The sequence below is a fragment of the Somniosus microcephalus genome, chromosome 24, assembly GCF_052327205.1.
Source record: "Somniosus microcephalus isolate GS21.2 chromosome 24, FLI_Smic_1.0, whole genome shotgun sequence".
In the NCBI taxonomy this organism is placed as follows: Eukaryota; Metazoa; Chordata; class Chondrichthyes; order Squaliformes; family Somniosidae; genus Somniosus; species Somniosus microcephalus.
In genome coordinates, this window is record NC_141010.1 from 33,797,432 (window position 1) to 33,812,262 (window position 14,831).

At 45.8% G+C, this 14,831-nt stretch overlaps 1 protein-coding gene across 2 annotated transcripts in view; it reads left to right on the forward strand.

The window, feature by feature from the left end:
• The first annotated feature begins 5,931 nt into the window (after positions 1-5,931).
• The window catches only part of ghdc (GH3 domain containing), a 42,517-nt gene continuing 33,617 nt past the window's right edge, over positions 5,932-14,831 (forward strand). The window contains exons 1-2 of one of the 2 annotated variants that reach the window (XM_085966459.1): positions 5,932-6,035; positions 8,014-8,496. In XM_085966459.1, the coding sequence (XP_085822585.1) occupies positions 8,014-8,496 (483 nt within the window). In that variant the 5' untranslated portion in view covers positions 5,932-6,035. The remainder of the gene's footprint in view (positions 6,036-8,013; positions 8,497-14,831) is intronic. The other variant, XM_085966457.1, reaches the window with a different exon arrangement.

Here is a 14,831-nt window from a genome sequence, read left to right on the forward strand (position 1 = left end):
TGGGCTTTTGTGCAGCAACTTAGTCATCGGGAGTCCGAAACAACGTGACGCCCTCTACAGGGGATCTGGGCCTGTGTGAACAGAGCAAGCAGCAGCGTGTCTCTTCAACCAATCAGATTGAAGGATCCTTACTGAGGCACCCAGAGTCTTTTTTAAAGTGACTTTTTGGAAGTTGCAGTGTGATTAAAATCTGAAGGAATGAGACTCCACACTTGTAAAAGTAAATTTTCAGTGCCAGAGAGGTTGTTTGGTTGTAAGTCGTACCACACCGTTAAAAATTCACTTGCACTTGAATGGACAATTTCTAACTTTTTCTGGTGAGTTTAGTGCGTATCTAGTGGGTAAGTACCGCAACTTCACATCTTTCATGTATTTGAATGCCGATTCTCTTGGCGAGGTACCGGTGTAGCGAAGCTTGTGGAGGAGCAGGGTAATTCGGACAGCAACTTCCTGATTTCCACATTGAACTGCGCATGTGCAGACACCGGAAGTTGCTGTCCAATTTATTCCTCAATAGCGGTGAGCGCTGATAACCTCACCGTTATTCTTAATGCAAAATCTGGACCTATATGTTTGTGCAACAAGTATGAAATGTGTACCCGTACTACCTTTTGTTGTTGCGGTTTAAATCTGCCATCATTACCCCTCTCCTCAAAAACCTCACCCTTGGCCGCTCTGTTCTTGCAAACTACCACCCCATCTCCAGCCTTTGCTGCCTCCCAAATCCATGCCCATCTTTCCCGCAACTCCATGTTTGAATCCCTCCAATCAGGTTTCCACCCCTGCCACAGTACTGAAACGGCTCTCATCAAGGTCACAAATTATATCCTATGTGACTGTGGTAAATTATCCCTCCTCATCCTTCTCGACGTGTCTGCAGCCTTTGATGGTTGACCACACCATCCTCCTCCAACGCCTCTCCTCCATCGTCTAGCTGGGTGGAACTGCCCTCACCTAGTACCATCCTTATCTATCCAGTCGTGGCCAGAGAATCACCTGCTGTGGTTTCTCCTTTCAGCCCTGCACCATTACATCTGGAGTCCCTCAAGGATCTATCATTGGCCTCTTCCTATTTCTCATCTGCATGCTGCCTGTCGGCGACATCATCTGAAAATACGACGTCAGGTTCCACATGTATGCTGGTGATACCCAGCTCTACCTCCGCCACTTCTCTCCACTGTCTCTAAGTTGTATCACTGCTTGTCCGACATCCAGTACTGGTTGAGCAGAAATTTCGTCCAACTAAATATTGGGAAGACCGAAGCCATTGTCTTTGGTCCCCGCCACAAACTCTGTTCCCTAGCCACAGACTCCATCCCTCTCCCTGGCAACTGTCTGAAGTTGAACCAGACCATTCGCAACCTTGGTGTTGTATTTGACCTCGAGATGAGCTTCCGACCACATATCCGCTCCATCACCAAGACCAGTTGCTACCACCTCCGTAACATCGCCAGACTCCGCCCCTGCCTCAGCTCATCTGCTGCTGAAACCCTCATCCATGTCTTTGTTACCTCTAGACTTGACTATTCCAAAGCTCTCCTGGCCAGCCTCACATCTTCCACCCTGCATAAAGTTGAGCTCATCCAAAAGTCTGCTTGCCGTATCATAGCTCACACCAAATCCTGTTCATCTATCACCCCGAGCTCTCTGACCTACATTAGTTCCTGTTCCGGCAATGCCTCGATTATAAAATTCTCATCCTTGTTTTCAAATACCTCCACGGCCTCGCCCCTCCCTATCTCTGTAGCCTCCTCCAGCCTTACAACCCTCTGAGTTGTCTGCGCTCCTCCAATTCTGGTCTCTTGCACATCCCTGATTTTAATCGTTCAACCATGGGCAGCCGTGCATCCAGCTGCCTTTCCCTAACCTCTTGAATAACCTCCCTAAACCCCTCTACCTCTTCCCCCTTTAAGACGCTCCTTAAAACCTACTTCTTTGACCAAGCATTTGGTCACCTGTCCTAATATTTCTTATGTGGCTCTGTGTTTGATAACGCTCCTGTGAAGCGCCTTGGGATGTTTTACTACGTTAAAGGCACTTTATAAATGCAAGTTGTTGTTGTAGTACGAGCAACTTAATGTTTCTGTTTTATCTCAGCACGGTTAACAAAGTGCAAAAACTACTTTTATGAAGTCTATACTATATATTATATTATCTCCCTAAAGTAGCTTCGTAATTTTAGTTCTATGGTGCAAATCAAACAAGACATTGACTTAAACTAATTAATTTGATTTTCCTATTGGTGATCTCAATTAACACAAGATAAATGCATACTTGGGAGTAATCAGAAGGCAGTAATCTCCAATCACATTATAAACCACAGAGTGAAGATGAAGCAATTTATAGTCATCATTTGAATCTCCTAATGAGATTACAGTCTTCAGAGCACTGTGTTGGCTTATTTTTTAATAATATATGTTCTGAAGTTCTTGGTGACTATATACCTAGTACCAGCCATCACAACAGATATTAGCAGTCATTGGTACATTATGACATCAACACATGAAGGACTACCATCTGCAATTAAGTCACTACAAGTTAATATTGATCAGTTGATTACAGAAAATATTGGTCAATATTTAGTCTTAACTAAATCTTTTTTATATAAATCAGAAATGTACTCCCTATAGAAGAAAAGTTTTTTTTTAATCCATGGTAGAATTAATCAATAGGACCACTGTTAATCAAAATATTGTGATTATTCTGTTTTAAATTATAATTTATCTCTAGTCTCAATTATTCACTAGTTACTGCACAATCAACAGGATATCTCTCTCCAATGGGCATACTATAATACCTTAGGTGTAATTTTTGTCATTTATTTTGGCTACATTTTCCAGGATCCCATCCCCTCTCTTCCCAATTTTGCCCCACAAGTAACTTCTCAACCCCTGCTCTGGGGTTGTCTTTAACTGATTAGTTCTTCATGTAGTGTTTAAATGTCCGATTCTATTAGTACTGTATAGTAGTCATGAATCTCTCACACTTTGTAATTTTATGAAGGTAGTCTGAAGCAACTTGCCATTTAGTTGGAAGTTCAAAGATCCAAGCCTTCTGAAGTACTTACTGCTGACGATTTAGAGGAGATGACAGATTCTTATGGAAGTTAAATGCCAGGCACACAGTTAATTTTGGATTCGTTTTACCACAAAATGAGACTGATGGCTCCTTATATTTACAGAATGAATACACCCAAATTGATTTGTACAGTTATCACCAGGTACGTCAGCACGTTTCATTAGCTGGGTATCTGATACGTGCAGAACCCCACCATAATGCTCAAGAGCCTCCAAACCAAACCACAGAGCAATCCACGGGTAGATTTTGCGCTGCTTCCATATTGAGTGTACACAATGTCCTGGATTTTGTATTAGGAATAATGGTGAGGCTATCAGCGATCACTACTATTAAGGAGTAAATCGAACAACAACTTCTGGCGACCGCTCATGCGCAGTTAAATACGGAAATCAGGAAGTTGCTGTCCAAGTTGCCCTGCGCCTCCACAAGCTTCACTACACTTGTACTTCACCGAGAGATTTGGCATTCAAATGCATGGAGGGCATGAAGTTGCGGTACTTGCCCACTAGATACCCACTAAACACTCCAGAAAAGGTTCGGGCTTGTCCATTCAATTATAAATGATTTTTTAATAGCGTGATAGGTCTTAATTACTACCAAACAATCTCTTTGGTACTGAGTATTTACTTTCACAAGTGTGGAGTCTCATTCCTTCAGATCTTAAGTACTGTTGGAGATTTGGAAAAAAATGAAATTAAATTTGTTTTTAAATTTTCTTTGGCTCGTTTATTGCTCTCCCTTAATCCCATCTTTCTTTCCCCCTCTTTACTTTGCTTACTGTACATGATTTTACATTTAATGAAGTATTCTAACTTACACTCCCTGGTTTAGACTCTGCGTTCCTCAGTAAGGATTCTTCAATCTGACTGGTTGAAGAGACACACTGTTGCTCGTCCTGTTCACATAGGCCCCAGATCCCCTGTAGAGAGTGCTGCGTTGTTTCAGCTTCCCAATGGCCAGTTGCTGCGCAAAAGCCCACAAAATCCGTGGGCAGCTGTCGGCATAATGAACGCTGAGCGCAGTTCGCTCGTTCGCCGCAAAATCCAGGCCCTCATCCTCGTCGAGGGACACCTCACTCAAGTCCTGGAAAGTCTAGGGTCAGCTTCACGAGAGCTGAGGCTTAGGTGCCCTAAAATGTAGGCAGGGGTACTGTGCAGGTAACCAGCTAAAATCACAGTTTACGAGCATAGAACACCAGTAAGCTTTCAGTTGCTTGTCCCAACAGTACCAGTCTACTCAGTGGGATATTATGTGGAGATGATTTGCAAAAATCCCACCCCAGTGATTTACCTGCCCATGTCTCAACAATGAATTAAGTTGGCTGGTCAGTAATCAGAATTGGCCTGGAATATAGCAACCTAATTGGTTCAGATTCAAACTGAATTTGTCACAGAAATTGACTTGAGTTCAGTCTTCCATCATCAGGCAAGTCATTGTTGGAGCCATCTTGGCCCCTTGCCTTCACCCCACCCTCTCTTTCCCCCTCTCCAAGAAGACGGTTGTTAGTCATGAAACAACTGATAAGAGTGGGTATATCATTAGATAGACAGCAGGGATCAGAAACTTCATGAGCAGGTTCGTGAGCAGCATAGCTCCCTATAATGCCATGCCACTGTCTTCCTGGCCGCAACATAGACAGGCACCAATACCCTATAAAGTAATGGTTCCACCAGCTTTAGGACCAACTGCTTGTCTTCTGCAACCCAAGCAAGCTAAGCATAGCGGTCGGGATTAAGATTAAGACGACACAAAGCTGGGTGGGCGTGTGTGCTGTGAGGAGGATGCCGAGAAACTCCAGGATGATTTGGACAGGTTGGGTGATTGGGCAGATTCATGGCAGATGCAATATAACGTGGATAAATGCGAGGTTATCCACTTTGGTGGCAAAAACAGGAAGGCAGATTATTATCTGAATGGCAATAGATTGGAAGAAGGGGAAGTGCAACGAGACCTGGGTGTCCTTGTGCACCAGTCACTGAAGGTAAGCATACAGGTGCAGCAGGCGGTTAAGAAGGCAAATGGTATGTTGGCCTTCGTAACGAGAGGGTTTGAGTACAGGAACAAGGATGTCTTGCTGCAGTTGTACAGGGCCTTGGTGAGACCACATCTTGAGTATTGTGTGCAGTTTTGGTCGCCTTATCTGAGGAAGGATGTTCTTGCCATGGAGGGAGTTCAGCGAAGATTCACCAGGCTGATACCTGGGATGGCAGGAATGACGTATGAGGAGAGATTGGGTCGATTGGGCTTGTACTCGCTGGAGTTTAGAAGAATGAGAGGGGATCTCATTGAAACTTATAAAATTCTGACAGGACTGGACAGACTAGATGCAGGAAGGATGTTCCCGATGGTCGGGGAGTCCAGAACCAGGGGTCACAGTCTAAGGATAAGGGGTAGGCCATTTAGGACAGAAATGAGGAGGAATTTCTTCACCCAGAGAGTGGTGAACCTGTGGAATTCTCTACCACAGAAGGCAGTAGAGGCCAATACATTAAATATATTCAAGAAGGAGTTGGATATATTTCTTAAGGCTAAAGGGATCAAGGGGTATGGGGAGAAAGCAGGGACCGGGTACTGAATTTGGATGATCAGCCATGATCGCATTGAATGGCGGAGCAGGCTTGAGGGGCCGAATGGCCTACTCCTGCTCCTGTCTTCTATGTTAGCAAATTATTTGCAACCCTTAAGAATCCAAGTTTCACTTTATTTAAAGAAAAGGAAATGGGAGAAGGGAGGGGGGGCATATTGACCAGGAATAAAACCATTGCATGGGTGCCAAGGTGACTTGGAGATAGGAGAGGGGCGAGTTTCCCCCACTGGCTCACACAGCATCTCCCAGCAGGGAGTGGCTGAGCGCTCCTGCTGCCACTGAAGCGTCTCCTCCTGAGTTCCGCTCAAGCTACGTCAGCGCGCCGAGTGCGGGCTCGCTCCGTTGTTGACGATGCTGAAGGCGGAAGAAGGTGAGCGAAAGCCTTTCTTTCAATAGCGGCTGAAAGGGCGACATGCCCAGGGCGCCGGGCTGGCAAACTCGAAAGCGTCGCTCCGGAAATTCGTTGCTTTTATTATATTTCTTTCTTCAGCTCTGTCGGAATTCCCCCAACTTTGGGTTGTTTTGACCCCGGGTCGCGCGGCGCGCGCGACCGGGACCGACATTTGTTGTATTGAAGTTGTAACTGTTGCAATGATTAAACTCGCTCCTGAAAGTTGCAGAAAATGTGCAACATATTTTCAAAATATAGCCAAGTTCTTCCATGAAGAATGTAAATAACCTGCAATAAAAGTGAAAGTATGACACTGTCATACGATGCACAAACCTTCCCCTAAAATCATGAAACAAACGGTACTAACTCTCTTGTATTTGTTATGCTGACCAGGAATTGTGAACAAATCAAATTTCCTGTTATTTCTGCACTATATTCTGAGGTCTCACCATGTCCACCGATTATAAATTACATGTGACCTATCTCACCATCACCACCAGTCGGTTTTTTTTACTTGACCCTCTTGTATTTCCAAAGGACAGTTTTGGTCGCGCGTTGTTGGGCAGCTTCAGTTCCCCATGTAATGGTGGCTCATTTATTATATTTGGAAGCCAGCATGCTACCAGTTTCTGGTAAGCTCTGGTTTGCACACTGCCAGTGAAATGGATCCTTCCACATTTTTTCTTTTTAAGGGGGCAATAAAAATAAAATAATTACATCAGCAATTGGGTCAGTTTGCACTCCTCAGTTTTCAAAAGGGGGACTTGTGAGAGGGCGGGGGGGTGTGGTTAAGGCTAAAAGGTGGTAGATGTACCCCAGGTTGATAAAGCTGTTTTAAAAAAAAACTAATTGATTTCTAGGTTTTATCACAAGGCATAGAATATAAAAACCAAGAGGTAATGATGAGCCAATATAAAACCTTAACAGGACCACAGTTCGAGTACTGTGTGCAGTATTGGGCTCCGCACCACAGGAAGGATAGTGATGCTTTAGAAAAGATACAGCACATTCACTGCTTGGTATGAGGACATACAAATAGGAAGAAAGATTTGAAAAATTCAATCTGTTCCATTAGAACAATGCAGACGATGGGGATGATATAAAAGTCTTAAAAATTATGAACGGATGGGACAGTGCAGTTAGAAGTGGACTGTTTCCAGTAGTTTAGCTGTCAAAATGACGGACCACGGATACAAGATTAAATGTAAGACATTTAGAACAGAGAGCAGAAGAAACCTCTGGAATTCACATCCAGGGTTTGTGGTTGAGACAGAAACTTCCAGATTAGATTACATTGGCGGATAAAGGAATAGAAGGGATATGGGAATAGGATGGGCAAAAGTGATTGGAGGTTAAATGCTGACATCGACTAGCGGGACCAAATGAACAGTTTCTGTGTTATAACCTCTCTGTAATTTTTTCTCCTCCCCTCTGAAAGCAGTCGCGATTGGCAGCTCTCCAGTATCTTGTCGCGATGGCATTTCTTCACGTGTGAACTTGGCAGTGAGTGTTAGTTGGCTGTTTGATGATGAAAGGCATCACGGTTGAACTCGAGTCTGCACATCCCCATATTCTGGCAGAAGTCATCAGTTAGAGCTCAGGAGTGGAAGCCTTGGATGATTTCTTTCACTTCCCTAACCTGCAGGCACTCCTAATCTGTGTGCTCAATGCTACATCAGATGATGTCTTTACACACTGGGCCATCTGGGAAGCTGAGAAGAGTCATAAATGGGGAGTTGATACTGTTGGGGAAAAGATTTATCAAGCGAGCAATTATTTTTAATACTTTGCTATATTGTAAATTTTTGTGAAGTGAATATTTGTATTAAGACTCTGGTTATTACTTAGGCATGAGCAGTAGAATTGCAATGTTAATCACCAGTAAGTAATATAGAGAATGGTGTGACTTCATGTATGCTGATGTTGCTGTCTATTTACAGTGATTATCTGTTGACAGATGCTTCTCATTGCTGCCTTTCTTTTTGGAATCCTGGGCGTGTGGTTGTTGGTATTGCTCTGGTGTGATATCTGCAACAGGTCACAGGGTCAGAAGAGACCTTTTTTCAGCCTTTGGAACCAATACCTGACTCACAGGGCTGTGAGTGTCCTGAACCTTTTGCAGCGACGGAGGCTCGAACTGAACACCAAAAATATTCAGCAAGTGCAGCACGACACTCTTCTCTGCAGGATTCACAGGAACAGAAACACTGAGTATGGCAAATTGTACAGATTCTCTGAAATTACAGACCGTGAGACGTTCTGCAGCCTTCACCCACTGACACGATATGACCATTACAAAGATTACATCTGGCGCATTGGTAAAGGGGAAGAAAATGTGTTGATTTCAGAGCGACCAAGTGTCCTTTCTATGACATCAGGAACTCCAGGCTCCAGTGCCATGTTACTGAGTACGAGGGCGACAGCTAATGACTTCCATCAGGTATTGGCAGCTCTTGTTCTATGAAGTATGTTTGTGTTTGATTCCTGACTTAGCCAAAACCTAATTTCTGAGGTTTATCTTCTCCTTCTCCCACCTTTTTCTGGCAATGTTCTTCCCCACCCCTCCCCAGCTCTTCTGATGTAATTGACTCTTTTTTAGGGTGCATTTCCATGATTGCCGTTCACTCCTGGGTACCGTGCTCAAGTGACCATTTCTTGTGAGAGTTGAGACAGTGCAGTAGATTTTGTCTGTGTGATAATGTAAAATGAATGTTAGCGAATCGGCAGCCCATTTTACATCTCTCCAGAATTTTATTTTCATTTCTATCCAACTGGCTGTGAACAATGCCATAGGAGATCTGCAATTTACATATAAACTAGATTATCTTTAAAAAAAATTTTATATACATATATAATATATTACATGGGAACGGTAGCATAGTGGTTAAGTTACTGGACTAGTAATCTAGAGGCCGGGACTAATGATCTGAGTTCAAATCCCACTATGGGGAATTTAAATTTAATTAAATAAATCTGGAATAAAAAGCTAGTCAAGTAATGGTGACCATGAAACCATCGGATTGTTGTTAAAAACCCATCTGGTCCTTTAGCTGGTCTGGCCTATATGTGACTCCAGACCCACAGCAATGTGGTTGACTTTTAACTGCCCTCTAAAATGGCCTAGTTGTAAAAAAAAAACCTGCGAAAAGCAATAAGAATAAAACCGGATGGACCGCCCGGCACACCCAGCCCAGTCGACTCTGCAAAGTCTTCCTCACCACTACTGACCAAGTCCTGGAGGACATTGCTGCCAGTCCCGGCATATCCCTCACTATACCATTACCATCAAGCCAGGGGACCAACCCTGGTTCAATAAGGAGTGTAGAAGAGCATGCCAGGAGCAGCACCAGGCTTACCTAAAAATGAGGTGCCAACCTGGAGAAGCTGCAACACAGGAGTACATGCATGCCAAAAAGCGGAAGCAGTATGCTATAGACAGAGCTAAGCGATCCCACAATCAACGGATCAAAGCTCTGCAGTCCTGCCACATCCAGCCGTGAATGGTGGTGAACCATTAAACAACTAACAGGAGGAGGAGACTCCATGAATATCCCCATCCTCAATGATGGTGGAGCCCAGCACGTGAGTGCAAAAGACAAGGCTGAAGCGTTTGCAACAATTTTCAGCCAGAAGTGCCAAGTGGATGATCCATATCGGCCTACTCCTGAGGTCCCCACCATCACAGAAGCCAGTCTTCAGCCAATTCGATTCACTCCACGTGATATCGAGAAACGGTTGAGCGCACTGGATACAGCAAAGGCTGTGGATCCCGACAACATCCCGGCTATCGTGCTGAAGACTTGTGCTCCAGAACTAGCCGCGCCTCTAGCCAAGCTGTTCCAGTACAGCTACAACACTGGCTTCTATCCGACAATGTGGAAAACTGACCAGGTATGTCCTGTCCACAAAAAGCAGGACAAATCCAATCCGGCCAATTACCGCCCCATCGGTCTACTCTCAATCATCAGCAAAGTGATGGAAGGTGTCATTGACAGTGCTATCAAGCAGCACTGACTCACTAATAACCTGCTCACCGATGCCCAGTTCAGGTTCCACCAGGACCACTCGGATCCAGACCTCATTACAGTCTTGGTCCAAACATAGACAAAAGAGCTGAATTCCAGAGGTGAGGTGAGAGTGACTGCCCTTGACATCAAGGCAACAATTGACCGAGTGTGTCATCAAGGAGCCCTAGTAAAACTGAAGTCAACGGGAATGGGGGGGAAAACTCTCCACTGGCTGGAGTCATACCTAGCACAGAGGAAGATGATTGTGGTGGTTGGAGGTCAATCATCACAGCCCCAGGACACCGCTGCAGGAGTTCCTCAGGGCAGTGTCGTAGGCCAAACCATCTTCAGCTGCTTCATCAATGACCTTCCCACCACCATAAGGTCAGAAACGGGGATGTTCGCTGATGACTGCACAGTGTTCAGTGCCATTCGCAACTCCTCAGATAATGAAGCAGTCCATGCCCGCATGCAGCAAGACCTGCACGACATTCAGGCTTGGGCTGATAAGTGGCAGGTAACATTCACGCCACACAAGTGCCAGGCAATGACTATCTCCAACAAGCGAGAGTCTAACCACCGCCCCTTGACATTCAATGGCATTACCATCGCCGAATCCCCCACCATCAATATCCTGGGGGTCACTATTGACCAGAAACTTAACTGGACTAGCCACATAAATACTGTGGCAACAAGAGCAGGTCAGAGGCTGGGTATTCTGCGGCAAGTGTCTCACCTCCTGACTCCCCAAAGCCTTTCCACCATCTACAAGGCACAAGTCAGGAGTGTGATGGAATACTCTCCACTTGCCTGGATGAGTGCAGCTCCAATAACACTCAGGAAGCTCGACACCATCCAGGACAAAGCAGCCCTCTTGATTGGAACCCCATCTAACACCTTAAACATTCACTCCCTCCACCACCGGCGTACCGTGGCTGCAGTGTATACCATCTACAAGATGCAATGCAGCAACTCGCCAAGGCTTCTTAGGCAGCACCTCCCAAACCCGCAACCTCTTCCACCTAGAAGGACAAGGGCAGCAGGCGCATGGGAACACCACCACCTCCAAGTTCCCCTCCAAGTCACACACCATCCTGACTTGGAAGTATATCGTCGATCCTTCATCGTTGCTGGGTCAAAATCCTGGAACTCCCTCCCTAACAGCACTGTGGGAGCACCTTCACCACACGGACTGCAGCAGTTCAAGAAGGTGGCTCACCACCATCTTCTCGAGGGCAGCTAGGGATGGGCAATAAATGCTGGCCTTGCCAGCGATACCCACATCCCATGAACGAATAAAAAAAAATATATACACCAGGAAATCATTTTTATATAAATTATAAATAAAAGGTAACTTGGTATACTACAAGCACCATTCCCTATGCAAATTATGATCAGAAAAATCTGAAATTTGAGCAAAAGCCAGCGCAGTTGACTAGACTATGACCTTGCACAAGGGGAGTGGTGTGGGCCCAGAATGTGTCTTTGCCCAGGGCGAGGAGTGTGAGGCTGGAATGTGTCTTTGCCCAGGGAGAGGAGTGTGAGGCTGGAATGTGTCTTTGCCCAGGGAGAGGAGTGTGGGCCCAGAATGTGTCTTTGCCCAGGGAGAGGAGTGTGAGGCTGGAATGTGTCTTTGCCCAGGGAGAGGAGTGTGAGGCTGGAATGTGTCTTTGCCCAGGGAGAGGAGTGTGAGGCTGGAATGTGTCTTTGCCCAGGGAGAGGAGTGTGGGCCCAGAATGTGTCTTTGCCCAGGGAGAGGAGTGTGAGGCTGGAATGTGTCTTTGCCCAGGGAGAGGAGTGTGGGCCCAGAATGTGTCTTTGCCCAGGGAGAGGAGTGTGAGGCTGGAATGTGTCTTTGCCCAGGGAGAGGAGTGTGGGCCCAGAATGTGTCTTTGCCCAGGGAGAGGAGTGTGGGCCCAGAATGTGTCCTTGCCCAGGGAGAGGAGTGTGAGACTGGAATGTATTCTTGTATTAGCAAGGCAAAGGCAGGGTTCTGGGACTGGAATGTTTCCTAGCACTGGCTGAAGGGCGATGGCGGTTGGAGTGGAAAGTGTATTTCTTTCTGTGTATCTTAACTTCTAATGACACTGTATAAAAGAAATCAACATACAGGTAATGCAATACAATAAAGTTGAAAGTTTGAACATTGCGGAAGGTCAAGGAAAGACTTAAGAAAATGAACAAAAAGAGGAGAAATAGGAGTGCGTGGGACTGTCTATCTGACTATATTTGTGTGTTGCAATGGTTGTGCATGTGTTTGAGAGTCTGTTTCTGTGTAATTTGTTCTGTCTATGGCTGTGCTTTAACTAATCCCTTTAGTAGGTGAAGTTTAAAGAGACAGATGTATTGTCCCCTTTTGCAACTTGGAACCTTCATAAACCAAACACAGACCAATTTAGTTCACTTGTTCAGTAACCACTGATAGTTTAAAAACACTGAGGACACTTGATGCATTGTGGAATAGTCAACATAATGGCCGGGATTTTGCGTTGCGAATAATAGTGTAGCTAAGGATAATGGGTAAGCCATTTAGGACAGAGATGAGGAGGAATTTCTTCACCCAGAGAGTGGTGAACCTGTGGAATTCTCTACCACAGAAGGCAGTAGAGGCCAATTCATTAAACATATTCAAGAAGGAGTTGGATATATTTCTTAAGGATCAAGGGATATGGAGAGAAGGCAGGGACAGGGTACTGAATTTGGATGATCAGCCATGATCTCATTGAATGGCGGAGCAGGCTCGAGGGGCCGAATGGCCTACTCCTGCTCCTATCTTCTATGTGTCTATGTTAACAGCACTCGCCGTTGTTATGGAGTAAATTTGACAATAACTTCTGGATTATGTGCATGCGCAGTTAAACGTGGCAATCCGAAAGTTGCCATCTGAGTTACCCTGCACCTCCACAGGATGCACTATAACAGTACCACACCGATAGACTCGGCATTGAAATCCATGTAAGGGCATGAAATTGCGGTACTTACTCATTTGTTACCCACTAAACACGACAAAAAAAATAGGGCTGGTGCATTCAGGTGTAAGTGAATTTTTAATAGTGTGATAAATCATAATTATTGCCAAACAACTTCTCCGGCACTGAAAATTTAATTTTACAAGTGTGGAGGATCATTCCTTTAGAATTTTATTTTTACTTTTTCTGTCTGTCTCTTTTATCTCTCTCTCTCTTAATCGCATCTTTCTTTCCTTTATTTCACTTTCTGTACATGACTTAAATCTAATTTATACTTCCTGGTTTAGACCCTGTGGGCAGGATTTTCATTGGGCCATGGAGGCGGGATTGGAGGCGTGCGGGGGGGTTAAAATTGCAAAAACTGGCGGGCGGGCCCAAGCCCACCTCCATCCCGTCTCTAAGCAATTTTAAATAATTTGTGTCAGTGGTACCATCTCCATCCCGCCTCCAAGAGGCGGGATAGGCCTTTAAGGCCCTTAACAAGCACTAAATTGGCTCTAAAATGCCATTTTAAAAGGCCTTTGTGTGTTTAACCCTTTTCCCACGTGAAGCACGCCTGTTCTGAAACACGACGGTGAAATCTGGCGGGAGCACAAGTGGACTGCTGACTATCAGCTGCAGCTCAAACATTAAAGAGGAGATTTGATCAGCCATCATTTGCAGGTGGCCGGACGTTGTTGTCTCAGGTCTGGGGGAACTTTTAGAAGGCTTAACCACAGCTGTGGAAGTTTGGAGCCTGACACCCATCTCCAGTGTGACCTCCTGGGAAACCCCTCTCGCCACCTTCACTCAGCGCTTCCTCAACTGAGGCATATACCAGAAGCATGGGAGCCATTTATTTTCTTCCCTTCTGGGCATTGGATGAGGAAGAAGAGCAGCTGCGACACCAGCAGAACCATGAACAACAGCAGCACCAACAGCAGCAGCAACAACAGGAGCGCCAAGCTGCTGCTCACCTACCTGAAGCTGCACAGGCCAGAAGGGGCCAGCGCATGGAAGCCCGTCGGCGCAGGAGATACCCCCCAAACAGGGGCTACAGACACAGGGTCAGCTACCTCAACATGTCTGAGCAGCAGTGCCAAAGGCGGCTCCGACTTTCACGAGAAGTAGTGGGTGACATCTGCGCAATGCTGCAACAAGACCTGGAGCCCAGAGGACCAGGTGGACACCCCTTACCAGTGGCCGTCAAAGTCACCACCACACTCAACCTTTTTGCCTCAGGCTCATTCCAGGGATCAGCAGCAGACATCAGCGGCATCTCCCAGGCGGCCGCACACACTTGCATCACGCAGGTAACCAATGCCCTCTTTGTCCTTGTGCACAATCACATCCATTTCACCAAGGATCGAGCAAGTGTCACAGCGCGTGCGGTTGGATTAGCTAATCTGGCAGGCTTTCCAAGGGTGCAGGGCGTCGTTGACTGCACACATGTGGCCCTTAAGGCACCCCATCGCAATCCAGGTATTTTTGTCAACCGCAAGGACTTCCACTCAACGTTCAGCTGGTGTGTGACCACAAGAAGGAAATTTTGCATATTTGTGCCAAGTACCCTGGCAGTTGCCATGACTCCTTCATACTGCGCCAGTCTAGTGTGCCTCCGCTATTCAGTCCGCCAGACCAACTTAACGGATGACTACTTGGAGACAAGGGCTATCCCCTGAGGTCGTGGCTAATGACGCCGTTGAGGAGGCCAGCCAATGAAGCTGAGGAGCGCGACAACTCCAGCCACATTGCCACCAGATCCATTGTCGAGCAAACCATCAGTTTGCTGAAGATGCGCTTCAGATGCCTGGATAGAT